We start from the raw sequence: 27,275 nt of genomic DNA on the forward strand, positions 1-27,275 counted from the left end.
ATATTGGTTGCTTGTCAGTCCTACTTGTATGCAGTTTTTCATTAATGCTATTGTACTTCTCTGTTTTACTGTGAATGCCTGCAATAAAATGAGAAGGGTAGTATCTGGTGACATATACGTACTTTGATAATAAACTTACTTTGAACTTTTGAACTTTGAACTGTGTAATCAACTACTTCTGTCATCTCCCCTGAACGTCCCACCACTCGCCTCAAAGCTCTGGTATTGGCTTTTGCTACCCTGGGATAAAGGTCAAGCAGCACACACAGAAAGGAATAAAGAGTCAACGTTTCAGGTCGAGATCCTTCACCTTCCTGCTGGAGAGATTTGGACTGAAATGACGACTCTTTAGGCATTACTATAGATGCTGCTTGACCTGCTGCGTTCCTCCAGCACTGTGTGTGAACAACTACCTTCTGGTTACTAGCTCCTGCAAGAGGCACCAGAGTAACCCTGCTAGGGTGACACAGTAGTGCAGTGGTTAGGGCAACGCTTTACAGCACCAGCAATCACTGATCAGGGTTCAGTTCCTGTAAGAACTTTGTACATTCTCTCTGTGACCATAGGGATTTCCTCCGGGTGCTCCTGTTCCCTCCCGCATTCCAAAGATGCACAGTTAGCATCAATGAGTTGTTGCGTGCATGCTATGTTGGCACCAACTGCAGGATGTGCAGCGCATTACCTGGTGATTTGATTTGATCCTACAATGCATTTGATTGGACACTCTGACTGGTTTCATTGGTTGCCTCTCTGACTGCCTGGCCTGTGATTAGTGGAGCGCTGCAGGGATCAGTGCTGGGTCTGTTGTTGTTTGTCATATATGTCAATGATCTGGATGATAATGTGGTTAACTGGATCAGGAAATTTGTGGATGGTGGTTCAGTGAACAGCGAGGATGGCTATCAAAGCTTGCAGCAAGATCTGCATCAGCTGGAAAAATAGCAGACAGAACTTAACATAGACAAGTATGAGGTAGGACCATCCAGGGTAGGTCTTACATAGTGAACGGAAGGGCATTGAGGAGTGTGCTAAAACAAACGGATCTGGGAATACAGGTCCTTAATTCATTGAAAGTAGTGTCACAGGTGGATAAGGTTGTAAAGAAAGCTTTTGGCACATTGGTCTTCATAAAACAATGTATTGAGTACAAACGATGGGATATTAAGTTGTATAAAACATTGGTGAAGCCTAATTTAGATTATTTTGTGCGGATGTGTATCTACCTGCAGGGAAGATGTAAATAAGGTTGAAAGAGTACAGAGAAAATTTACAAGGGTGTTGCTAGGTCTGGAGGACCTGAGTTATAAGGAAAGATTGAATAGGTTAGGACTGTATTCTTTAGAGCATAGAAAATTGAGAGGAGATTTGATAGAGCTATACAAAATTAAGTGGGGTATTGATAGGGTAAATGCAAGCAGGGTTCTTCCACTGAGATCGGGTGGCACTACAACCAGAGGTCATGGGTTAAGGGTGAAAAGTGAGATGTTTAAGGGAAACATGAGGGAAACTTCAGTCAGAGGGCTGTGAAAGTGGAATGAGCTGCCAGCACAAGTGGTGCATGCAAGCTTGATTTCAATGTTTAACGGAATTTTGTTGGATAGGTAGGGCTATGACTTCATGATTCATTGGCAACTTTATTAGGTACACCTGCATACCTGCTCTTTAATGCAAATAATCTAATCAGCCAATCATGTGGCAGCAACTCAGTGCATAAAAGCATGCAGACATGGTCAAGAAGCTCAATTATTGTTCAGACCAAACAGCAGAATGGGGAAGAAATGTGACCAAAGTGACTTTGACTGTGGGATGATTGTTGGGGCCAGATGGGGCAGTTTGAGTATCTCAGAAACTGCTAACCTGGGATTTTCACACACAACAATCTAGAATTTATAGAGAATGGTGCAAGAAACAAAAAGAAAGACTCCAGTCAGCAGCAGTTCAGAGAGCAAAAAGGCCTTGTTAATGAGAGAAGACAGAAGAGAATGGATAGACTAGTTCAAGCTGACAGGAAGGTGACAGTAACTCAAATATCCACAGGTTACAACAGTGGTGTTCAGAAGAGCATCTCTGAAATCACAAAACATTGAACCTTGAGGTGAATGGGCTATAGCAGCAAAAGACACAGAAAAGTGCACTGAATCATCAGGTACAGGAAGTATCTAATAAAGTGGCTATTGTGTGTGTGTTCAAATGTGCGTGTGACAAATACAGTCATCTTTATCTTTAATCCAATAACTTAATCACCACACCAATGTCAATTGTGGCTGTATCCTGGAAGATTTCAGATTTAGATTTATGTTCAAATTCAGATTACTTTATTGTCTAGTACTCTGGTGCACAATGACCTTCTTACTTGTGTGAAGTGCGTTGGATAAGCAGTATACATGGTCATAATCAATACAATAAATTGGTAAATTGGTTTATTATTGTCATTTGTATCAAGCCACAGTGGAAAGCTTTGTTTTGCGTGCCATTCATACAGTTCATCTCTCGACATCGGAACATCGAGGTAGTACAAGGGAAAAGCAATAACGGAATCCAGAATAAATTGTTGAAATTGCGGACAAAGCGCAGTGCAGCTAGTCAATAAAGTGCAAGACCATGTAACATGGTAAACTGTGAGGTCAAGAGTCCATCTTATTGTATATGGGGTTTGTTCAAATGTCCTATAACAGTGGGGTAGAAGCCACCTTTCAGACCACAAGATCATAAAACATAATAGCAGACTATTTGGCCCATCAAGTCTGCTGAGCCATTCCATCTTGGCTGATTCTCCAGCCTTCTCCCTGTAATCTTTAATACTCTTACAAATCAAGAACCTATTGACCTCCGCTTTAAATAGACCCAATGACCTAGCCTCCACAGTCACCTGTAGCAATGAATTCCGCAGATTCTAAAGAATTTCCACTTCCTCTCTCTTTCATCTGTTCCAAGGGCTGTGCCCTCTGGTCCTAGACTCGGCCACTATTGGAAACATTGTCTCTATGTCCACTCCTTCTACATCTTTCAATATTCAATAGGTTTCAATGATAGGTTTCTGATTCTTCAAAACCCAAGCAAGTATAGACCAAGAGCCATCAAACACTCCTCAAACAGTACGTGGAACTCTTTCCAAGACTCCTGTGGACCCTCCCCAGAGCCCGGTTGTACATGCTTTCAGGCTTTTGTATATTCTGTCTGTTGGGAGGGGAGAAGGGAGAATGTCTGAGTTGGGTGGGGCCTTTGATTATATTGGCTGTTTTACAGAGGCAGTGAGAAGTGCAGTCAGTTCTGTGAAGGAGAGAACAAGACAACAGAATTGTGCAAAAACTGTAGTGCAGACAGTCTATAATGTATAAAGAAACGAAGGAGTTGCTTGCTGTTGGACTGGGGTGCAGAATTGTCATTCTTCTTGTAGTTTAAACTCTTAAGTTCAAAGTGCACACTGTATATGTCACCACATACAGCCCTGAGGTTCACTTTCTTGCTGGCATACTCAATAAGTCCACTAACCACAACAGAATCACTGAAACACTGCACCAACTGGGCGTACAACCAATGTGCAGAAGACAATAAGCTGTGCAAAATGAAAGAATACATAATAGTAGCAATAACAATAAATAAATAAGCAAAAAAATCGAGAACATGAAGAGTCCTTGAAAGTGAGTCCATAGGTTGTGGAAACAATTCAGTGATGGGGCAAGTGAAGTTGAGTGAAGTTCAAGACCTTGATTGCTTAGAAGCAGTAACAGTTTCTGAACCTGGTGGTGTGGGTCCTGAGGCTTCTGAACCTTCTTCCTGAGGACAGTGAGGACAGAGCCTGGCCTGGGTGGTGGGAGTCCCTGATGATGGATGCTGCTTTCCTGTGATTACGCTCCATGTAGGAATGCTCAATGGTGGGGAGGGCTTTACCTGTGATGGACTGAGCTGTATCCACTACTTTTGGGAGAAGTTTCCTCATATTTAAGGGCTCATATTTTTATATAATCACTTACATAGAGCATAAGATATAGGAGCAGAAGGGGGCTATGTGGTCCGTTGAGCATACTGCGCCATACAATAAGATCATGGCTGATCTAGACATAGCTTGACTCCAGCACCCTGCCTTTTTCTCATAGTCCTTAATTCCATTGTCTGCAAAAATCTATTTATATGCATATAATTGTTCAGTGAATTTTCCGTAATTATGGTACTGTTGCTTCCGTATTTTTCTAGAAACTTCTTAGTTTTCTGTAGCTGGTGTCACATTACTTGATGCTGAGATGCATCCTAGGATCCACTGGGACACCCCATCAGTGAGGCAGCCTGAGGTCATTGGGTGTTTTGTGTTTTCATCCTCAGCCGCCCTCGCTCAGACGACCCAGCCAGGGCTGGTCAGGCCCTGGCTTGTCTCCCAGCAGCACTGGTCCACGGCTGGAGGCTTGCTCAGCAGCCTCTGTGGTGGTCCCGATGGCTCTTTTCTTTGCATCCCCTGTAATGCCAAGGAGAGAGTAGCTTCTGTACAGTGGGCAGCCTCTACACCCCGCCTCTATAGGCTCACTTCGTGCCTTCCAACCCTATCATACATCTGGCTATTGTGTGTTAATTTTTATCACTGGAATCTTGTCTGAGTATGAGATGACCATGATTGTTCTTTTCCTCTGTCTTTTCTGTGTTCTCTTGGCTCCTTTTTCTTGTTCCAAATGGCCATAAGCAACAACAGTTATGCTTCATTCTTGACTTCCAAAGAAACTTTGGGTCACAAAAGCATGAGGATCCAACATTGCTAACAGAGAATTTCACAGAGTAGACAGTCAGAGACTGGTGCTGCCACTCAGAATTGTACGTGTTCTACAAAGCTCTCAGAATGCCCACACACTATCGCTGGGTGTCAAAAGCAACATCCACCTTGGATAGTCTCCACATCCCTCCTCTCCTCAGCACAGTGAAGCTGCTGCCCCACGGCACCAGTGACTTACGTTTGATCCCGAGCTTGGATTTGCCATTCTCCATGTGACCACGTAGGCTGCCTCCGAGAGCTCTGGTTTCCTCCCGCTTCCCAAGAACATGTGGATTGGGAGGATAAACGTCCACTGGAATTTGGAATTTCTGGAGTTTCCTAGGCTGTAAATGGCTAATTCCTGGGGTCATAAGTTCAAAGTGATTGGAGGAAAGTATAGGCGGGATGTCAGAGGTACGATTTTTACAGAGACTGGTGGGTGTCTGGAACACCCTGCCAGGGGCCATGGTGGTAGAAGTAGGTACATTAGGGACATTTAAGGAAACTCTTAGATAGGCACATAGATGATAGAAAAATTGTGGGCTATGTGGATGGGAAGGGTGGGATTGCTCTTAGAGTAGGTTAAAGAGTTGGGAAACATCCTTGACTGAAGGGCCTGTACTGTGTTGTAGTGTTCTATGTTCCAGACTCCTACTTTCAAAGTCAATGTAAATTTATTATCAAAGTATGTATATGTCACCATATATTAAAATGAGATTCATTTTCAGGAAAATAAAGTACAATAGAATTTATGAAAAACTATAAATAAACCTAAACTGTCAAATTCAGAACATGAGCTGTAGAACCCTTGAGAGTGAGTCCGTAGGTTGTGGAGCCATTTCAGAGGTGAGGTGAGTTATCTACACTGGTTCAGGAGACTGATGGTTGTAGAGTAGTAGTTGTTCCTGAAGCCGGTGGTGTAAGGCTCTTTAGGTTCATGCCCAGTGGTCATAGTGAGAAAGAACATGGCCTGGATGGTGGGTAGATAACCAAAGTGGATACAGTTAAGTGTGGGTAGTTAAGAACACTGGGAAATTAAGTGGTAGAATTCGAGATGTTTGGGAAATTGATGAGAATGTTGGGAGAATAAGCTGCAGAGGAATTAGCCGGATACAGGATGGCTCTGGAAGCTAGCATAGGTTTGATGGGCTGAACAATCCACTGCAATGCCATAAGGAAGCATGAAAATATTCTTGACATGTGAGTAAACAGGTATACTATTATACTCAACTCAGAGAAGTAATTTATCATGCATTGTGGCATATGCAGGTGAGCAGCAATTAGACCTCTCTCCAAGGTGTCATTGTACATGAGATAAGGCAAATTTGATTGTAAAACTGCAGAGATTATTTGGGTTTCGGGTAAATCTAACACTGTTGACTTTAAAATGAAGGGTGCTAATGATTCAGATGACATCGGTCAAAGTTTGAAACATAATATTTTAAGGAGCTGTTTTACAATGCTAATTCTGTTAGTGCTATGTGAAACAAGAGTGATAACAGAAACAGGTGTCTGATTGAACTTGCCAAGTTGAAGTAAGTCTCAGACAGGCAGAAACTGCCTACCTTGGGTCGACAAAGTACATTGACAATCTCTTTGTCCAGCTTTGTCATCACCTTGTTTAGATAGAGCACAGTGGAAATCCAGGAGAGCTTCCTATGACTTCCATGTTTTGTGCTCACTATTACTTTCTTTTATAGAGTCAGAGAGCACTACAGCACAGAAGCAGACCCTTCAGCCCATCTAGTCTGTGCCAAAATGTTCATCTGCCATCCTTACCCCTCCCATCCTAGTACCAAACTTTTCGTAAAGGTTGCAGTTGAAACCATATCTACCACGTCCTCAGGCATCTCATTCCACACTTGGAGTGGAACCTGAGTCAAGAAAATCCCCCACAGGTTCAATTCAATATTTCACATTTCACGCTAAAACAATGTCTCACCCACCTCAGTGGAAAAAGCATGCTTTCTTTTTCCACTGTTTATTTACTTTCGTAACATACAGTAAATTTTATGCCTGTGCCCTCTACTGCTGCCACAAAATCAGAAATTTCACATCAGAAATGTCATTGAACCCTATTGAATATTGAAAGGCCTAGGCAAAGTGGACATAAAACAAATGTTTCCTATAGTGGGGAGTCTAGGACCAGAGGGCACAGTCTCAGAATATAAGGATGTCCTTTTAAAACAGAGATGAGTAGGATTATTTTTCAGCAAGAGGATGGTGAATCTGTGCAATCCGTTGCCACAAACAGCTGTGGAGGTCAAATTATTGACTATATTTAAAGAAGAAGTTGATAGGTTATTGATTTGTCAAAGGTTACATGGAGAAGGCATGGGAATGGGATTGAGGGAGGTAATAAATCAGTAATCGTGGAATAGCAGAGCAGCCTCAATGGACCAGATAGCTTAATTCTGCTCCAATATTTTACGGTCTTCTAGTAAAGAGTAATTTCTAATTATTCTTCACGAAGACACTGATAGGGTGGGAACCTCTCAATTCAGAGTTTCACTATGTTAGTAACTATGCCAGAATAAAAATCTTGATTTATTTTATCACTGATCTGACCTGAAATGTGTTACTTTGTGGCAGTCTGAAAATCTATAAGTTATAAAAATAAATTAGTGCAAAGGAAAGGAATAGTGAGGTAGTGAATAGACTGTTCAGAAATGTGATGGTGGGGGAAGGGAAGGATCGTAGGGGTGATGTGGTAGCGAGGCAGTCAGTGTAACAGTTCACATCGCCAGCTGCAAAACTGGGATTCAATTCCTGCTGTTGTCTCTCAGTCCTTCTGGGTGCTCCAGTTCCCTCCCACATTCCAAAGACATACGGGCTTGGGTTAGTGAGTTGTAGACATGCTGTGTTGGTGCCAGAAGTGTAATGACAATTGTGGGCTGTCCAGGGCAATCCTCATTGACTAAATTTTATGCAAGTGACACAGTTCTCTGTATGTTTTGACGTACATGTGACAAATAAAGCTAATCTCTTAATCTTTACTTTCTCGATTTGTGCTTTGTAAGTGGTGGGAAGGTTAGAGTCACAGACCTGTACAGCACTGATAAAAGCCCTTCAGCCCAATTCATCCATTCTGACTGTCCTACTTGAGCTTGGCCCACTTGCTTACATTTGGAACATATTTCTCAAAACCTTCCCGATTCATGTACGTGTTCAAAAGTCTTCAATGCTGTTATTATTCCTATCTCTTCCACCTTCTCTGGCAACTCCTTCCTCATTCCCAGCAGCCTCTGTGTTTCTGGTCTGTTTTGAATCTGACTGTAAGCAGAAATGTGCCACTTGTCATAAGCTACCCTGCCTCTGCACTACTCTTGTAACCACTGGCCGAGATAAATTCTTTGGCCGTTATCGTCCCACAGGAAGTTGTTTGTGGTGTGAATAAGTAGAGGGGCAGGCAGTGTTGAAGAAAGATTTAGATTAAGAGAATGGGCAAAGAACTGGTAGATAGAATATTGTGCAGGGGAGTGAATGGTGGTGCACTCTAGTAGCAGGAATAAAGGTGCAGACTATTTCTAAACTGGGAGCAAGTTCAGAACACTCCCGCACTGGGAGTACTGTGAGCAGTTTTGGGCCCCCTACCTAAGAAAGGATGTGCTGGCATTTGGGAGTGTCCTTAAGATTGCTTTAGCCAGGGATGGTAGTAGGGGACTCCTATTAAATGCTCCCAATGGTGTGAATCTCAAATAGCCTCTGACAACCAAGTCCGGCCCCTGGCTTCACGTGTGGCTTAGTTACTAATCCTGGTGGAACCATTTCCACTGACAGGAGAAGGGGCAAAGGCGGGTTACTGGTGCCTTAAAACCAATCACTTCAGTCAGATGGGGCTCCGTCAGTCAGCTGTAGCTGGTAGCTCATCTATGAAAAAGAAAACTCTGATTTCAAACCTCTGCTGCCTTGTGGCTATACCCACTGATGAGGAAAGTTTCGGGTGTAAGTCCAGACGGAAAATCCAGAGCTGTCTTAAGGCAGTTCTTAAGTTCAATGCTAATTTGTAACTTCTGCAAAGCTGCTGATACCAAACTGTGTCAGTCTCCGCCGTTCCTTAAGATTCATCAGCTACATGGAGAGGGGGAGTCTGCACACCCTTCATATCATACTGCCCTAGTTTACATACTGGCTTGCGTATCACGTAGACAGCTGGACATAACATCCATGGTCATGGTTAGAGCACTGGCTGATTGGTAGGAGGCAGCGAGTGAGAATAAAAGGATCCTCTTCTAGTTGGCTGCCATTGCCTTCAGAGGTTGGTGATGGGACTGATTCTTTCCGTACTTTGTTGCCAAGTTTGCAGATAATATGAAGATTGGTGGAGAGGCAAGAAGTGTTGAGGAAACAGGTAGGCTGCAGAAGGACAGGCAGATTAGGAGAATGGGCAAGAAAGTGGCAAATGAAATACAATGTTGGCCAATGCATTTATACTTTGGTAGTAGAAATAAATGTGCAACTATTTTCTAAATGGGGAGAAAGTCCAAATATCTGAGATGCAAAGAACCTTGGGAGTCTTTGTGCAGAACAGCTTGAAGGTTAACTTGCAAATTGAGTCAGTGGTGAGGAGGGCAAATGCTATGTTAGCTTTCATTTCAAGAGGTCTAGAATACAAGAGCAGGAAGGTGATGTTGAGACTTAATAAGACACTAGTGAAGCCTCACCTTGAGTATTGTGAACAGTTTTGGGCTCCTTGTCTAAGAAAAGATGTGCTGGCATTGGAGAGGTTCACAAGGATGATTCCAGGCATGATAGGCTTATGATATGAAGGACATTTGATAAATCTGGGTCTATGGAATTTAGAAGGATGAGTGGGGATCTAATTGAAACCTTATGGATGTTAAAAGGCCTAGACAGAGTAGATGTGGAAAGGATGTTTCCCATGGCGGGCGAGTCTAGGCCAAGAGGGCACAGCCTCAGGATAGAGGGGTGTCAAATTAAAACAAAGATGCAGAGAAATTTCTTCAGCCAGATGGTGGTGGATTTGTGGAATTTACTACCACAGGCAGCTGTGGAGGCCAGGTTGATGGGTATATTTAAGACAGAGCTTGATAGGTTTTTGTTTGGACATGGCATCAAAGGTTACAGGAAAAAGGCCGGGGAGTGGGGCTGAGGGGTGGAAAAAAGGATCAGCCATGATTGAGTAATGGAGCAGACTCGAAGGGCCAAATAGCCTAATTCTGCTCCTACGTCTTATGGTCTTATGGTTCCCAACCAGTGGAGGGCCTTAAGATAGAGGAGATGCAGAAAGGATATTTCCTGTAGTCGGGGAGGCTAGGACAAGAGAGCACAGCCTCAGAATAGAACAAATTCCCTTTAGAATAGAGGTGAGGAGGAATTTCTTTGTCCAGATGGTGGTGAGTACCTTTTTATTGGTCCTCTAAACCAAACTAATCTCTTATGTCATGAAATTTGTTGTTTTGCAGCAGCAGTACCTTGCAAAACATAATAACAAAAAACTATAAATTACACTAAGCATACACTGTGTAAAAAATTAAATTAAATAAATAGTGCAAAAAAGAAAATTATATAGTGAGGTAGTGTTCATGGATTCATCATCCATTTGAAATCTGATGGTGGAGGGGAAGAAGCTGTTCCTGAATTGTGGAGTGTGTGTCTTCAGACTCCCGTAATTCGTTCTTGATGGTGGCAATGAGAAGATGGCGTGTTCTGGGTGATGGGGGTCCTTAATAATGGATGCTGCCCTTCTGAGGCATCGTCTTTTGCAGATGTCTCTGATGCTGAGAGGCTAGTGTCCATGATGGTGCTGGCCGAGTTGCAGCTTTTCCCGATCCTGGGCAGTGTTCCCTTCATACCAGACAGTGATGCAACCTCACAGAATGCTCTTCATGATACATCTGTAGAAACCTGCTGACATACCAAGACTCCTCAAATTCTTAATGAAATATAGCCACTAATTTTTCCTCTCTCTATTCACTCTTCTTTCATTCCCCTCTCTGGCTTCCATCTTACCTCTTCTCTTCCTCTCACTTGTCTATCTCCTCCCCCGGTGCTCCTTCCTCCTTCTTTTTCTCCCATTGTCAACTCTCCTCTCCCATCAGATTCCTTCTTCCCCAGCCCTTTACCTTTTCTATTAATCATCTCCCAGCTTCCCATTTTACCCCACTTACCCAACCGCTTGGCTTCACCTTCTAGCTTGTACCCCTTCCCTTCCCCTCATCTACTTATTCTGGCTTCTTCCCCCTTCTTTCCAGTTCTGATGAAGAATCTCGGCTGTTTATTCCTCTGCACGTTGCTGCCTGACTTGCTGAGTTCCTCCAGCATTTTGTACGTATTACTTCCTATATGCAGTGCTGATCTGTGCTAGTGGCAGAGATTAGAAAGGTCAGAAATTGTAATGTGTGCTTTGGCTCGACTGAGTAAAGGGTCCTGTTCTCGTATTGAACGGCTCTTTTGATCAGTAAATCTGTGAGAACGGGAATTATCAGGGCAATGTGGTGTAGAAAATAGTATGAACTGAATTGACATTGTTTAGGTGGGAAGGGTCTAATTGGCTTATGACAGCATTGAGATCCATAAACACATATTTGCTCTTTAAAATGTAACAGCTCCAGTAACCTATTAGCAATTGTGAACTCAAGTATATGCAGCCTTATCTGGAAATTGGCACAGGCTCATTACTACTCAATTAGACTCACCATATGGCAGTTTGGTCCAAAAGCAAGTGAGCTATCGATGAGTACAAGAACTTGAGGCCTTTCTTCCTGCTAATGGATGCCTTGGTTTAATCAAGGCTGATGCACAACATTCAACCAATGTGAAAAATAAGACAAATTGGTCAAATAATAATGGCAAAATAAATAATACCGAGAACATGAGTTGTGGAGTCCTTGGAGGTGATTGTGTAGATTGTGGAGTTGTGGTGAGTGAACAGTATTGGTTCAGGAGCCAAAAGCCTGATGGTTGGAGGATAATAACTGCTTCTGATCCTGGTGGTGGGAGACCTGATGCTCTTGTGCCTCCTTATGGATGGTAGTAGCAAGAAGAGGAGTGGCCTGGATGGCAGAAGTCCTTGATGATGGATGCTGCTTTCTTGTGACAGTGCAGCTTGTAGATGTGCTGAATGGTGAAGGGTTAGGGGACCATAGTGGCGGTCTGACAATGATGGGATTCTCCAGAGGGAATTTCTCTGTATGCATCAAAGTCAGAGTAAACCTATTATCAAAGTACACATGTGTCACTATACAAAACTCCGAGATTCATTTTCTCGTAGGTATTTAGAGGAAAGTAATGAAATACATTAGAATTTATGAAATATCTAAGACCGTCAAACAACCAACATGGACAAATCTTGCAAGTAATAATAATAAATAAATGAATACACCGTACTGAGGACGCAAGTTGTAGAGTCCTTCAAAGTGAGTCTGTAGGTTGTGGAAGCAGTTCAGTGTTGAGGAGAGTGACATTATCCATACTGGTGTAGGGTAATTACTGTTCCACTAGGTTCAGAAACAGTTATTTCTGCAAAAGAAGAGACTAAACAACCAAAACCCCCAACCACTAACCACAGCCACCACTTCCAGTACTCTTGCCCACATTGCAGCTGAATATGTGGATTCTAGATTGACCTCTGTTGTCACCTGAGGACTCATCAATAGACAAACCCTTAGGAGAACATCCCACACTACTCAAGTGATCGGACTACTACGCTACAACCATCAGGCAGGATAGACAAACAACAGTCAGTGGATGTTCAGAAAGCCTTTGACAAGGTGCCGCGCATGAGGCTGCTTAACAAGATTAAGAACCCATGGTATTACAGGAAAGGTACCAGATTGAAGATAGCGTGGATAGAAGTTTGACTGACTGGCAGGAGGCAAAGAGTGGAAATAAAAGGGGGCTTTTCTGGTTGGCTGTCAGTGACTAGTGGTGTTCCACAGGGATAGAAGGAAAAAATACATAGACTTTTTTCTAAATGGAGAGGAAATACAAAAATCCGAAGTGCAAAGGGACTTTTCCCGAAGAGTTAGCTTGCAGGTTGAGTCCATTGTGAGGAAGGCAAATGTAATGTTAGCATTCATTTCAAGAGGACTAAGATATAAAAGCAGGGATATGATGCTGAGGCTTTATGAGGTAGTGGTGAGGACTCACTTGGAGTATTGTGAGCAGTTATAATGGAGGTCCTTGATAATGGATGCGGCTTTCTTGTTGCATTTCTTAGAGGTTTTCAATGGTGGGGAGGGGTTTTCCTGTGATCGACTGGAGCACTTGGTGTAGACTTTTCTCTTCCTGATGTTTCCACACCAGTCTACGATGTAACCAGTCAGGACATGGCATTCTTGACCCTACCCACCAATGGGAAGCTTCTCTCCATCCATACTGTCTATATCAGAATGCAAGAAAAGCTTTTCACTCTATCGTGGTACATGTGACAAGGCCAATACCAACATAAGCTTCAAGACTTGAAATACCTTGATTCTATCTCCTTAGAACCTCCTCTATTCCCACTAGGATACCCCACCTGCTCCACATTACTCATGTCACAGATGTCCCTCTTCTCTAGAATCACATGAACAAGGTATGGTGAAGAAAAACTTTGTTTTGCATGCCATCCATACAGATCATTTGATTACAAGACTACATTGAATTAGTACCAGGAAAAGCAATAACAAATTGCAGAATAAAGTATATTGCCATGCTGAAGTATATCGTGAGGCCAAGAGTCCATCTTATCATACAAAAGGTCATTTCAATAGTCCTATAATTTTGGGATAGAATCTGTCCTTGTACTCCTGCCTGACTGAATAAGGAGAAGAGAGGATGCTTAGGATGGATTCAGTGTGGAGGGAATGTATGGAGCAAGAGACAGCAGCTGTCCCCTTCCTATCAGCTGACTTGCTGAGTGTGTGTGTTGCTCCAGATTCCAGTATCTGCCGTCTCCTGTGTCTCCACAAACAACTATAGACTAGGTGGAGGGATGGATACAGGGGTTGTGGTAGTATCAGGGAACTTGGCCCCATCTAATCATTTTCCTCTCTTTTATTCCAGCGTTGCAAAGATAAACTGAATGCCCTTGCGATCTCAGTGATGAACCAGTGGCCTGGCGTGAGGCTGCGAGTGACCGAAGGTTGGGATGAAGACGGTCACCATTCCGTGCAGTCCTTGCACTATGAGGGACGGGCAGTGGATATCACCACCTCGGACAGAGACCGTTCCAAGTACGGGATGCTGGCGCGACTGGCGGTTGAGGCAGGCTTTGACTGGGTCTACTATGAATCAAAGGCTCACATCCATTGTTCAGTCAAATCAGGTAAAAAAATCCCACTCAGTTTACATAGTGGCTTGATTTTCTTAGTGACAACCTACAATTATTCAAGTTATTTATATATCACATGTGAAATTTGTCACTTACACTAACGCGATGGTGAGCTGGGGGCAGCCCGCAAGTGTCTCCACACATTCTGGTGATCACTATGTTTAGTAGAACAACACAAGCTACAACACAACAACAAAACAAGCCTCCCCCCGCACAGAGGCAGAATTAGAAACTTTCTGTGAAAAATGTCTGTTAGCATACAGAAAAAGGAAAAGAGCCTTTGGCAGATGAGGCTGTGCCATTTTCACCTAATCCCTCCTGCCTGCATATGGTCCTGATGCCTCCTTTCTCTGCATATTCTTGCGTCTATCCAAGAGACTCGTAAAAGCCTCTACTGTGTCTGTCTCCACCATCATCCCTGTCAGTGCATTCCAAGCACCCACCACACGCGGTGTACAAACAAACCCGTCCCTCACATCACTGGAGATCGTTAATGACGGATGTTGCCTTCCTGGGGCAGAGCCACCTGTAGATACTACTGACGGTGGGTGCAATGAGCTTCAGATGCCCATTCCTCTCTGAAGCTTTTAATATTCCTATGTATTTAAATTACCCATGAGACAACCAGTTAGAATACTTTTAACAGTACATCTAGAACATAGAACAGTACAGCACAGTACAGGCCATTCAGCCCACAATATATAAACCTTCTCCATAATCAATCTACCCCTTCCCTCCTACACAGCCCATAGCCCTCCATTTCTCTTATGTGCCCATCTAACAGTCGTTTAAGTGTCTCTAATGTATCAGCCTCTAGCACAGGGGTTCCCAAGCTTTTTCATGCTATGGACCAATACCATTTAGCAAGAGATCCATAGCCTTCAGTTTGGGAACTCCTGCTGTAACACAATTGCCAGCAGTGTGACCCAGGAACTATTAGCTATTTGTTAGCAATCTTGTCTTGCGAGGACCCTTGGGTAAGAGTGACCATAATATGGTGGAATTCTTCATTAAGATGGAGAGTGACATAGTTAATTCAGAAACAAAGGTTCTGAAGTTAAAAAAGGATAACTTTGAAGATATGAGATGTGAATTAGCTAAGATAGACTGGCAAATGATACTTAAAAGGTTGACGGTGGATATGCAATGGCAAGCATTTAAAGATTGCATGGATGAACCACAACAATTGTTCATCCCAGTTTGGCAAAAGGTAGTGCACCCGTGGCTGACAAGGGAAATTAGGGATAGTATCAAGTCCAAAGAAGAAACTTATAAATTAGCAAGAAGAAGCGGCACACCTGAGGACTGGGAGAAATTCAGAGACCAGCAGAGAAGGACAAAGGGCTTAATTCGGAAAGGGAAAAAAGATTATGAGAGAAAGCTGGCAAGGAACATAAAAACTGACTGTAAAAGCTTTTATAGATATGTGAAAAGAAAAAGATTGGTCAAGACAAATGTAGGTCCTTTACAGTCAGAAACAGGTGAATTGATCATAGGGAACAAAGACATGGCAGACCAATTGAATAACTACTTTGGTTCTGTCTTCACTAAGGAGGACATAAATAATCTTCCGGAAATAGTAAGGGACCGATGGTCTCGTGAGATGGAGGAACTGAGGGAAATACATGTTAGTAGGGAAGTGGTGTTAGGTAAATTGAAGGGATTAAAGGCAGATAAATCCCCAGTGCCAGATGGTCTGCCTCCCAGAGTGCTTAAGGAAGTAGCCCAAGAAATAGTGGATGCATTAGTGATAATTTTTCCAAACTCCTTAGATTCTGGATTAGTTCCTGAGGATTGGAGGGTGGCTAATGTAACCCCACTTTTTAAAAAAGCAGGGAGAGAGAAACCGGGGAATTATAGATGAGTGAGTCTGACATCGATGGTGGGGAAAATGCTAGAGTCGGTTATCAAAGATGTGATAACAGCACATTTGGAAAGAGGTGAAACCATCGGACAAAGTCAGCATGGATTTGTGAAAGGAAAGTCATGTCTGACGAATCTTATAGAATTTTTTGAAGATATAAGTAGTAGAGTGGATAGGGGAGAGCCAGTGGATGTGGTGTATTTAGATTTTCAAAAGGCTTTTGACAAGGTCCCACACAGGAGGTTAGTGTGAAAACTTAAAGCACACAGTATTGGGGGTATGGTATTGAGGTGGATAGAGAATTGGTTGGCAGATAGGAAGCAAAGAGTGGGAGTAAACGGGACCTTTTCAGAATGGCAGGCAGTGACTAGTGAAGTACCGCAAGGCTCAGTGCTGGGACCCCAGTTGTTTACAATATATATTAATGATTTAGACGAGGGAATTAAATGCAGCATCTCCAAGTTTGCAGATGACACGAAGCTGGGCGGCAGTGTTAGCTGTGAGGAGGATGCTAAGAGGATGCAGGGTGACTTGGATAGGTTAGGTGAGTGGGCAAATTCATGGCAGATGCAATTTAATGTGGATAAATGTGAGGTTATCCACTTTGGTTGCATGAACAGGGCAACAGATTATTATCTGAATGGTGGCCGATTAGGAAAAGGGAGATGCAATGAAACCTAGGTGTCATTGTACACCAGTCATTGAAGGTGGGCATGTAGGTACAGCAGGAGGTGAAAAAGGCAAATGGTATGTTGGCATTCATAGCAAAAGGACTTGAGTACAGGAGCAGGGAGGTTCTACTGCAGTTGTACAAGGCCTTGGTGAGACCGCACCTAGAATATTGTGTGCAGTTTTGGTCCCCTAATCTGAGGAAAGACATTCTTGCCATAGAGGGAGTACAGAGAAAGTTCACCAGATTGATTCCTGGGATGGCAGGACTTTCATATGAAGAAAGACTGGATCGACTAGGCTTATACTCATCGGAATTTAGAAGATTGAAGGGGGATCTTATTGCAACGTATAAAATTCTAAAGGGATTGGACAGGCTAGATGCAGGAAGATTGTTTCCGATGTTGAGGAAGTCCAGAATGAGGGGTCACAGTTTAAGGATAAAGGGGAAGCCTTTTAGGACCGAGATGAGGAAAAACTTCTTCACACAGAGAATGGTGAATCTGTGGAATTCTCTGCCACAGGAAACAGTTGAGGCCAGTTCATTGGCTATACTTAAGAGGAAGTTAGATATGACCCTTGTGGCTAAAGGGATCAAGGGGTATGGAGAGAAAGCAGGTACAGGGTTCTGAGTTGGATGAACAGCCATGATCATACTGAATGGCGGTACAGGTTCGAAGGGCCGAATGGCCAACTCCTGCACCTATTTTCTATGTTTCTATGTTTCTATTCTATTTATTCATTGACAGGCCATGATTTCATTCCTCGATATCAAAATACTGATGAACACTCAATGGTTTAGGAACATATTAAAATAGTTTTTACCCTCTTCCATCAGATTTCGGAAGGGTCCATGATTCCACAAACTCTACCTCACTAGTTCTCTCTTGAACTGTTTATTTATTCATCATTACCTAAGGTAATATGAGGAACATTTGATAGCTCTGGACCTGTACTCACTGGTGTTTACAAGAATCTCACTGAAACCTATTAAATATTGAAAGGCCTAGATAGAACGGACATGGAGGGGATGGACGAGATGGCTGGGGTGTCTAGGACCAAAGGGCAGGCCTCAGAATAGAAGGGCATCTATGTAGAACAGGGATGAGAGGGATCTTTGTCAGGGGCTGCTATTTCTGATCATATTCACAGGGACTGCTATTCCATATAAGGTTCATAGAGGCTGCTGTTCCGTGCAGCATATACAGGGGCCCCTGAAAACACAGAGAACCAATCAGCACAGAAACAGGCCATTCAGCCCACTGAGTGTGTCCCAATAATCAACAAATCCATTTATTCTTCTCATATTCTCAGCCATTCCCCACAGATCTCACTTGAATGGTCCCCTAGGACAACCGCAGTCCTCTGGAACAGTAATGGCCCCCTAGATGGACTCCTCACCTCACAATCTACCTTGTTATGGCCTTGTAGCTTATTGTCTACCTGCACTGCACTTTCTCTGTAACACTTTATTCTGCAATCTGTCACTGTTTTGCCTCAATGCTCTACATAATGGATTGATCTGTGTAATGGTATGCAAGACAAGTTTTTTACTCTGCATGGCTTCAGGAATGGTTGAGGGATGTATGGGGGTGGGGGAGGATGTCTAAGGTAAGTGTTGTACACAGGGTGTGGTGGGTATGTGGAGTGCCCTGCCAGAGCTGGTGAGAGAAGCAAATACGTTAGGGATATTTAAGACACTCTTGAATAGACACATGGATGAAAGGCAAATTAAGGGTTGTATGGGAGAGATTGATCTTAGTGTAGGTTAACATTGTGGGCTGTAGCATTGTGCTATACTGTTCTATGTTCTGTATCCTGGGTCCTTGCAGATAATAAACCACCTATACACAACGAGATAATTTACACAATTTTGAGATGTGGGAAGAGACTGGAGCACCCAGATAAAACCAGTGCAGCCGCAGGGATATTGTGCAAGTTTCCTTGGAAGCATTACCTGACGTTAGCATTGATCCTGGCTCGCTGAAGCAGTGTGGCCACAGCTCTACTGGCAGTACCACTGTGCCAACCCTACGGACACAAGCACTCATATTCTGTAAATATAAACAAGAACTGATGACCCCTGTGGTTTTCACAGTGATTGTAACACATACTAGAACTGTCATCCCCACACAGACAGAGGCAGGAATTGATCCTGGTTGGGTTGTGAAACAGTTGTGCCACCCTAACAAGTTAGAGAAAGAGTGATAAACAATGGATAAATAAGGCAAAGTGGCCATTCTATATAGAGAGGATAGGTCTTAGATTAGTAAAGGCATCCGAGGTTATAGGGAGAAGCCAGGAGAATGGGGTTGAGAGGGAAAATAAATCAGCCATGATTGAATGACAGAACAGACTCAATGGCCAAGTGCCTAATGCTGCTCCTATGTCTTATGGTCTTACATTTTGATAGAAGGTTTTGAAAGAGGGAGAAAGCAAGGTGAGAAGCCCTGGTCTGTGCTACATGCCTGGTAGGTTAGACTGTGCTCATGGAGAAGGACTGGGTAGATAGATGATTGATGGCAGAAATGGCTTCTTCAAAACAGAGAGGGAATATGAGTTGCCTAAAGTTCTAGACCACTTTCTTCAAAATGCAGAAAGGAGATGAGAATTTGTGTCTGAGGAACCCTCATTGGGGCTGGTGGAAGTTGCAAAGGAATCGTTGAACTGTTGCCTATGGTGGGTAGTGGGACCTCGTTTTCTGATTCTGTGCAGTAGGAGAGTGGCTGAGACCAGAGGAAAGGGAAATAGATGAGGCTCTTGCAGTCGAGCCGAGTTGGTCAGTGAGAGACTGATGCGGAGCCGGCTGCATTCAATGGAGAACGTGCTGATTTTGAGGCAGGGAGTGGCAGGCAGTTTGCCTGACATGTACTGTTGTCATGGTATCCCTATTTGCTCTTAACTTAAGCAAACAGAATATCTGGGAATTATTCACTGGGTAAACTTTGGTTGTGATCCCTTATAAGGTTAAAAGCAGTCTAGGAAATGGGCATGGCAGGCATAAATGAAGAGTTAGAGACACTGAGGGAGAGGGATAAGGGAAGCCGGGACACCATCTTAAAGAGGTAAAAGTAATAGGACATCGAATGTAGGACAGGCACTTCAACCCACAGTGTTGTGCCAACCTTTAACCTACTCTGCAATCAATCTATTGCTTCTCTCTCCCACAACCCTCCATTTTCTTTCATCCATATTCTCATCTACGAGTGTCTTATATGTCCCTAACACATCTGCCTTTACGTGCATTCAGATGGTATGTCAAACTAATTAAGCCATTGATTTCTAATTAATCTAATCTCTCTTCCTTACACATTGATCATGTCCCTTCTTCTCAGCATATTCACGTGTGTATCTAAGAGCCTTTTAAATACTCCTGTCCCATTTGTCTCAGCCACCATTCTCTGTGTTAAAAAAAAACTTGCTCCGTTATCTCCCTTGTACTTTCCCCCCTCAGCTTAAATATGTACCTGCCCTCTGGTACTAACATTTCAATGCTGGAAAAAAGTTACTGGTTGTCTAATTTATTTCTGCATTGCATGTTTTTATAAGCTTCTGTAAAATCTCTTCTCAGCCTCCATCACGCTAAAGAAAACAGCCCCGGCTTGACCAAGCTCTCCTCAAAGCACATCCCTCAAACCATGTAGGATCCTGGTAAACATCCTCTGCACTCTGCACCATCTCCACAGCCTCTGCATCCTTCCTATAATGAGGTGACCAGAACTAAGTGCTCTAAATGTGACCTATCCAAAGTCTTATAAAGTTGTAACATAACTTCTTAGCTCTTAAACTTAATGCCTCCACTAATGAAGACAAGCATGCCATATGGCTTCTTTACTGCCATATCAATCTGTGCAGCCATTTTTAGGGAGCCATGTACCTGGACTCTGTTCATCAGTACCATTAAGGATTCTGCCATTCAAAAGAATGTTAGATTTCCCAAAGTGAAGCAGCTTACATTTGCCTGCATTAAATGTCATCTGCCACTTCCTCATCTACATCTACAACTAATCTATACCCAGCTGTATTCTTTGTCAGTCTTCCATGCAATCTTTGAAGAGATGGAGAAAAAGAAAATGAGGGATCAAAAACTCCAGTGATTTTGCAGATGTTGGAAATCCAAAGCAACACACACAAAATGAGGGAGGAACTCAGCAGGTCGGGCAGTGTAAATGCAGGCGAGTAAACAGTCCAGGTTTCTGGCCAAGAAGCATTCTCCTGATGAAGGTCTTGGCCCAAAGCATCGACTGCTTAGCATCTCTGTAGATGCTGCCAGACCTGCTGCATTCCTCCAGCATTTTGAGAAAGTGATGGAAACAGGTGAGTGATGAAGGTTGTTATTAGAAAGAATAGGCTTGGAGGGTGGTTAGAGGCAAACAGTGAAAGGGAAAGTTGATGGGAGAATCAGGTATTGAAAGAGGCAGTGAGGTAAAGGGAAAAGGAGAAAGAAGGAGCAGAGAACGCGATAGAGACAGACGAGGGAAGAGAGAGAGAAGAGAATGAGCTGATAAATACTGTATGAGAGAAAGACACAAGGATATTGACATGTAGATGAAGTAATGTGGAGGATGGATGACATTCTGAAAAGAAAAAAGGAAGGTAGACATAAAGGGAAACAAACTGTTTTTCATCCAGAACTGTTTCTGATGACCTTATCTCACAAATTTATTCAGTATGTTAGTTTCATGATTGCCCTGTTTTGTTCCCACTGTTCTTTCTTACAAAAACTATTAAAAGAAGAAGGACAAGTTCAAAACTTGCATAAAATGGTCAGCAAATAAGAAAGTCTCAGGTTAACCTTTTGCGGGGAACTCATCGATTGCTGAGCTCTCGACATTAGGAACAAAGTTGACAACTCAGAGAGAGGGAGGGAGATGGCGTGTAAAGGAGAGAGTGGGATAGGTAATAAGAGAGAGAACAAGGAAGAGAGAGAGAGAGAAGGGTGGAAGGAAAAGGAGAGAGAGAAATTTAAGGAGTGTATTTCAAAATCATTGACAGTGGGATTGGTAACCTGCATGTTTTAAGATTATTGACAGTGGGTGGTTGCTAAGGTGAAGTTTTGTTATGCCGAGTGTTAGGCTTTGTGCAGTACTACCTAAAAGGGTGTGGGAAAGATCTCAACCAGAAATGTTCAAAAACAGAGTTAAATAATGAATTGAAAAGGGCAATCAAACTGCAGGGCAATCTGGAGGTAGAGAGAAGCCTGGAGAGGGACAATTTTGACTAACTACAAAAACCTTGCACCAACACATGCTGAATGGCATCTTGTAAAATTCCTTTATTTACTAACTGTCCTTCTTGCAGTGTTTTCTCTCTCTCCTAGTTAACTTGTTACACCCTCGGATTGCGCTATGCCTCTCTTCACCCCTTTTTGCCTCTGTTACTGTATCCCTCCTCCCCCATCTTTTGTTTCAAACCATCTGCCTCCTTCACTTCCCTGACTCCAAGTCTCTCGCCTCAAACCAGGAATTTCCTCCAAGCCCCTGATAAAAGGTTAGCACAACATTGTGGTCTGAAGGGCCTGTACTGTGCTGTACTGCTCTACCATTTTAAAGTGAATGGATGTCAGGGATAAATTTTATACAAAGAGAATGGTGGGTGTGTGGAACGTGTTGCTGGGGTCGGGGTGGATGGTAGACTTAGCTACATTAGATATGTTTAGGAAACTCCTAGATAGGAACATGGATGATGGCAAAATGGAGGGCTATGCAGGATGGAAGGATTAGACATTATTAGAAGAGGTAAAAGCTTGGCATAGCATCATGGGCCAAAGGGCTGAAATGTTCTATGTTCTATGTTTCCTTGCATGACTGTCTTCACACATTTACTGAATCAAGGCTGGAAACTGATGCTAATCCCTCCTGATGTCTTCAATGTTTCCTCAGATCACTCCATGGCAGCCAAAACTGGCGGCTGTTTCCCTGGGAATGCCAGCATCCTGATGGAGGACGGCCAGAGGAAGGGGGTCTCCGAGCTGCAGCCCGGAGACCGGGTGCAGACTGTGGATCAAGATGGCCAGGTTGTTTTCAGCACCTTCGTGACCTTCCTGGACCGGCAGCCTGAGACAGTGAAGTTATTCCACGTGCTCGAGACTCAGGAGCCGCCTCGGAGGCTGCAGCTGACTGCCGCGCACTTGGTCTTCGTGGCAGACAACTTCACCTTGGACCTGGGCCGCTTCAGGCCCACTTTCGCCAGTGAGGTGAGGGCCGGACAGTACGTGTACACGGTGGATGGCCCTGCGCAGGTGACGGGGGTCTCGCTGCGGGCAGACGTCGGCGCCTACGCCCCACTAACCCAGCAGGGCACGCTTTTGGTGGACGGTGTGTTGGCTTCCTGCTTTGCCGCCATCGAGGGCCACAGCCTGGCGCAGATGGCCTTTGCCCCGCTTCGCCTCTGCCATCGATTGGCGTCCATCTTTGGCCAAGTTTGCCCTGCCATCAGCCAGGAGGGCATTCACTGGTACTCACAGCTACTGCACCGGATTGGCAGGCTCATTCTTAGCCCCAGTGACTTCCACCCCTGGGGTGTTGCGCAAGGCTGAGGCCCGGCGTCATGGGCTGAGGCTTCGACACGGGAGCGGGTGTGTATCAGGCACGCGGGGAGGCCCTGACCCATCCCCCCACATTTCCTCCTCTCTCCTCCCAGTAGATCAGGTAAATTGCACTGCTTTGGGGACATTGTCCTGTGTCTACAGCTTCCAGGATTCATGGATCCGAGATCTCCCTTCTCTGGAAGGGAAAAACACCTGCTCATGATCTCTGGAGTTAGACTTTGCTTTGTTGGCATTGAGAACAGGAGTTTACTTCATTGTGGCTGAGAAAAAGGAAACTCTCACCTTGGACAGAATTACCCGGGGCCCCTACTTGAGTCAAAGCCATCCGTATCTAAACGTTGCATTCTTCAGAGCTGTGGATAATTGGACAAGGATGTTTGTGGACTCAGATTCAAAGTATTGCGTTTTTCACTCACCTATCATTTTGCAGTTTCCTTTACAAATTGCTGCGCCCCACATTGAACGAGAACGGCTGGGTAAACATGTTGCATTCTAGCTGTACTGCAGACAGTTTCACTAGTGCATCGACACAGACGTATGATTACCAAGATGTATATATCCTAAAATATCTCTCAGCATATACAGGGTTATCATCTCCATACAGAGGCTAGACAAGGGACCACAGCTTGAGTCATGTTTGCTTTGCTGCTGAATCATGTTCATTAAAATCTTTCACCATCAATGCCGAGAATTGAAAAAACATCAAATCATTAGTGTTTGGTTTACATCAGGAGAGTCACAGCCAAATCCCAATGGAGATTTAAGGTTACCATCTCTATTCTTGGAGGTTTCCAGTGTGACTTTTCCACCCTCAACATCCCTCTCAAGCTGGACACTGCTCCTTTTTGCCTCTTAAGGAAGGACTTGCCCCATTCATAATCTCCATCTGTGGGGGTCAGATCGGACAATCAAGGTCCTGACTCCTTTCCTCTACATGTCACTACTCCAGACAGAAAAGGGGAGATAAATCTTCTCAAGTCTAACCTCATGACAAACCCAGAATGAGAAATGTAAAGGGGCTTTGGAGTTTGACTCTGCAGTTGACTATTTGACCATGTAGGTCCTCCAATAAATCCACCCTTTAGCCTGATAATACTTTAACCTCTGTCTTCCAAAATGTGCTCACAAATCGTCATCCCTCATCCCCCACACACCCTACCTTCCCCTCTCAACCGGACTCACCTATCTTGCCAGCTTGTGCTCCTCCCCTCGTACCCCTCCACCTTTTAATTTAGCTTCTGTCTTCTTCCTTTCTGGTCCTGATGAAGGGGTCTCGGTCCAAAGAGTAGACTGCTTATTCCCCTCCATAGATGCTGCCTGACTTGCTGAGATCCTCCAGTATTTTGAGCGTGTTGCTCACCTAACTGGTCATCAACCATCACACTGCAAAAGGTTTCAACTGTCACATTTGAGTTATCCGGAGGAAGGGATGGAAAATCTTTCTTAGGTAAATTTTGGGCCCCTTATGTACTGACATTGGAGAGAGTCCAGAGGAGGTTCATGAAAATTATCCCTGGAATTAAAGGGTTAATGTTTGAAGAGCTCTGTATTCACCGGCATTTAGAAGAATAAGCGGAGCTCTCTCTGGAACCTATGGAATATTGAAAGGCCTAGACAGAGTGGAGGTGAAGAGGATGTTTCCTATTATGGGGAGAGTATAGGACAAAAGGGCTCATCCTCAGAATAGAAGGACATCCCTTTACAACAGAGATGAGGAGGAATTTCTTTAACCAGAGGTTGGTGAATCTGTGGAATTCATTGCCACAGATTACTTTGGAGGCCAAGTCATTGGGTGTATATAAAGCAGAGGTTGATAGGTTCTTAATTAGTAAGGGCATCAAATTTTATGAGGAGAAGGCAGGAGAGTGGGGTTGAGAGGAATAATAAATCAGCCATGATGGAATGGCCTAATTCTTCTCATACGTCTTGTAGTCTTATAGTCTTATGGTGAGGGTTTCTAAGCTGTGGGGGCAAGATTTCAGAAACTTCCCTCAGCTGACTTTGAACATGTTGGGAAACTCAAGGTCCAATGGGTACTTATACATGCAAATCAGCAGGTTGCATTACCCCATTTGAAGAACAGCGCGAAATTTGGAATGTTATGTATGAAAAATAAACAGCTTGCAGATTGTACAGGAATGTTAAGTTTGAAATTCTTTGATCTCTCCAACACTGCCCCGGTACTCACTCATGCAAGATTACTCTACTTCAGATTTCCTTAACCACCTCAGTTTGTTCATGGGTTTGCTTTGGATGGCAGGAAGGCCTTTTTTTGCCAGCTGTCTTTAGTGAATTTTTAAAACTTATCTTCAAAAATATCTAAATACTGTTCCAATTCTTCAACCTACAAACAGCAGACTTATAAATACAAGGAGATTCTCCAGATGCTGAAAATCTTGAACAACACAAACAAAATGCTGGAGGAATTTGGCAGGCCAGGCAGCATCTACAGAGAGGAATAAACAGTCAACATTTTGGGCGGAGACCCTTCATCAGGTTTGGAAATTAAGGGGGAAGAAGCCAGAATAAGAAGGTGGAGGGATGGAGGGAGGAGGACAAGCTGGTGGGTGATAGGTGAGGGGAAAGTACGAGGTTAGAGGAGGGGGATGAAGTGAACGGCTGGAAGGTGTTGTGGAAGAGTTGAAGGGCCGAAGGAGGAATTGGCCTTCTTAGGAGAAGACTATGGACCTTTAGATCTAATCCAGTGGTGGTCTCTCTTCACTCGCCAACAAAAAAATTTCTGGCTCCTTGTTGGCTGCAAATTCACTGCTATATGTTGTACAAACATGGTGATGATGCCACCATAATAAAGGAATAAAGTATCCTGACAAGTTGCTATATAAATGCAAGTAGTCTTCCTGCAGAAATTCCTGCAGCTCTATTTTAGGCTGAACTTCCCTGGAAGTAGTCAGCTTAGGGGGGTTTGTTCCGACAAGATGAATGAGTTGAGAAAGGAATTGATTGCTGGTGGGCTGATGATGTCGTCGTGATGTCACATAGGGGACTGCCAATCCAATATGGCTGCCAAAGATGACAGAGTGGAGCCTTGAGAGATGAGGAAACATCAGAAGAGGAGGGGAGGCTTTGTAACTGTGGCAATGATGGACACGTCAAGTGGAAGGAATGTCACTTACTGTGAATCCTAAGTATTCTGAATTGGAGAAGGAGGCAATATTGCCCCATTTCTCTTTCTTTCTACATCATGGAAACAAAGCTCTCTCCTCAACTCATTCTGGGCTATGTAAATTCTGAACCAGCTCTATAGAGTGGGCAAAGAGATTCAAAAGAGGGGAGTGTTTCCCATTCATTACACCCAGTGCCGTGGAAACCCCTCGACCCCGACTCCATCGGCACACTGAGCAACAATGGTAAACCACGAGACTGCACACAAGTCCAGCTGAATGCTTTGTATTTTGCCACGTGACAATACGTTGGATTCAACCTAGTTTAACTAATGATGTGACGATGTGTCAGACTGAACATGAGACTGAGCACGTGAGAAAATGCATACGTGACCAATCATGTGACTGGGCACAGGACAATGACTATGTGCGTAACTGTACACCTGACACTTCATGTGTAACATGGAAACGAACATGTGACAAAACACACAACTGAATACACGTGTGAGCTCATGACTAAACAACAGACTGATCACGTGAGCTAACACATAACTGGACATATGAGTACATGCCTCAAAACTTGTTAGAAATTTTTATGTACACACGTACATGCACACACACGTTTGGGTTTTAACTCTCTATTTACAGATATACCCCACTCAATGCTCAATTCTCCCCCTAAGTTAGTTGATTTTATTTGATTTTGGAAAGAAAATATATGTATATTTCCCACAACTGCAATTTAATGTGTAAATTTACACCCCAGGCATTGTGTGTTACTTATGAGATTTATTTTTATACTTGTGAATTGTAATATAGAATTGTAAAAGTTGGCTGTCAATATGAATTTTATTATATTATATATTAAAATGCTATCAATCTGTAAAGTTTTAATTTAAAAGATTTTCAAGAATAGAGATATTTTTATCTTGACTTCTGATGTTATTCTGGAATCTCCTGTGACTAATCTTGCAATGTACTTTGTTTTCTTCTATTTAATGAATAAAATTAATATCTGATCACTGACTTGCTCTGTCATGTGCACTGTTTAAAGT

At 43.4% G+C, this 27,275-nt stretch overlaps 1 protein-coding gene across 1 annotated transcript in view; it reads left to right on the forward strand.

Moving 5' to 3' along the window:
* The window catches only part of LOC132392975 (indian hedgehog protein-like), a 66,330-nt gene extending 39,084 nt beyond the window's left edge, over window positions 1-27,246 (forward strand). Inside the window, exons 2-3 of the mRNA XM_059967618.1 lie at window positions 13,748-14,009; window positions 22,431-27,246. Coding sequence (XP_059823601.1) covers window positions 13,748-14,009; window positions 22,431-23,086 — 918 coding nt within the window. The 3' untranslated portion in view covers window positions 23,087-27,246. The remainder of the gene's footprint in view (window positions 1-13,747; window positions 14,010-22,430) is intronic.
* The last annotated feature ends 29 nt before the right edge of the window (window positions 27,247-27,275 follow it).

Source organism: Hypanus sabinus, chromosome 4, assembly GCF_030144855.1.
Source record: "Hypanus sabinus isolate sHypSab1 chromosome 4, sHypSab1.hap1, whole genome shotgun sequence".
In the NCBI taxonomy this organism is placed as follows: Eukaryota; Metazoa; Chordata; class Chondrichthyes; order Myliobatiformes; family Dasyatidae; genus Hypanus; species Hypanus sabinus.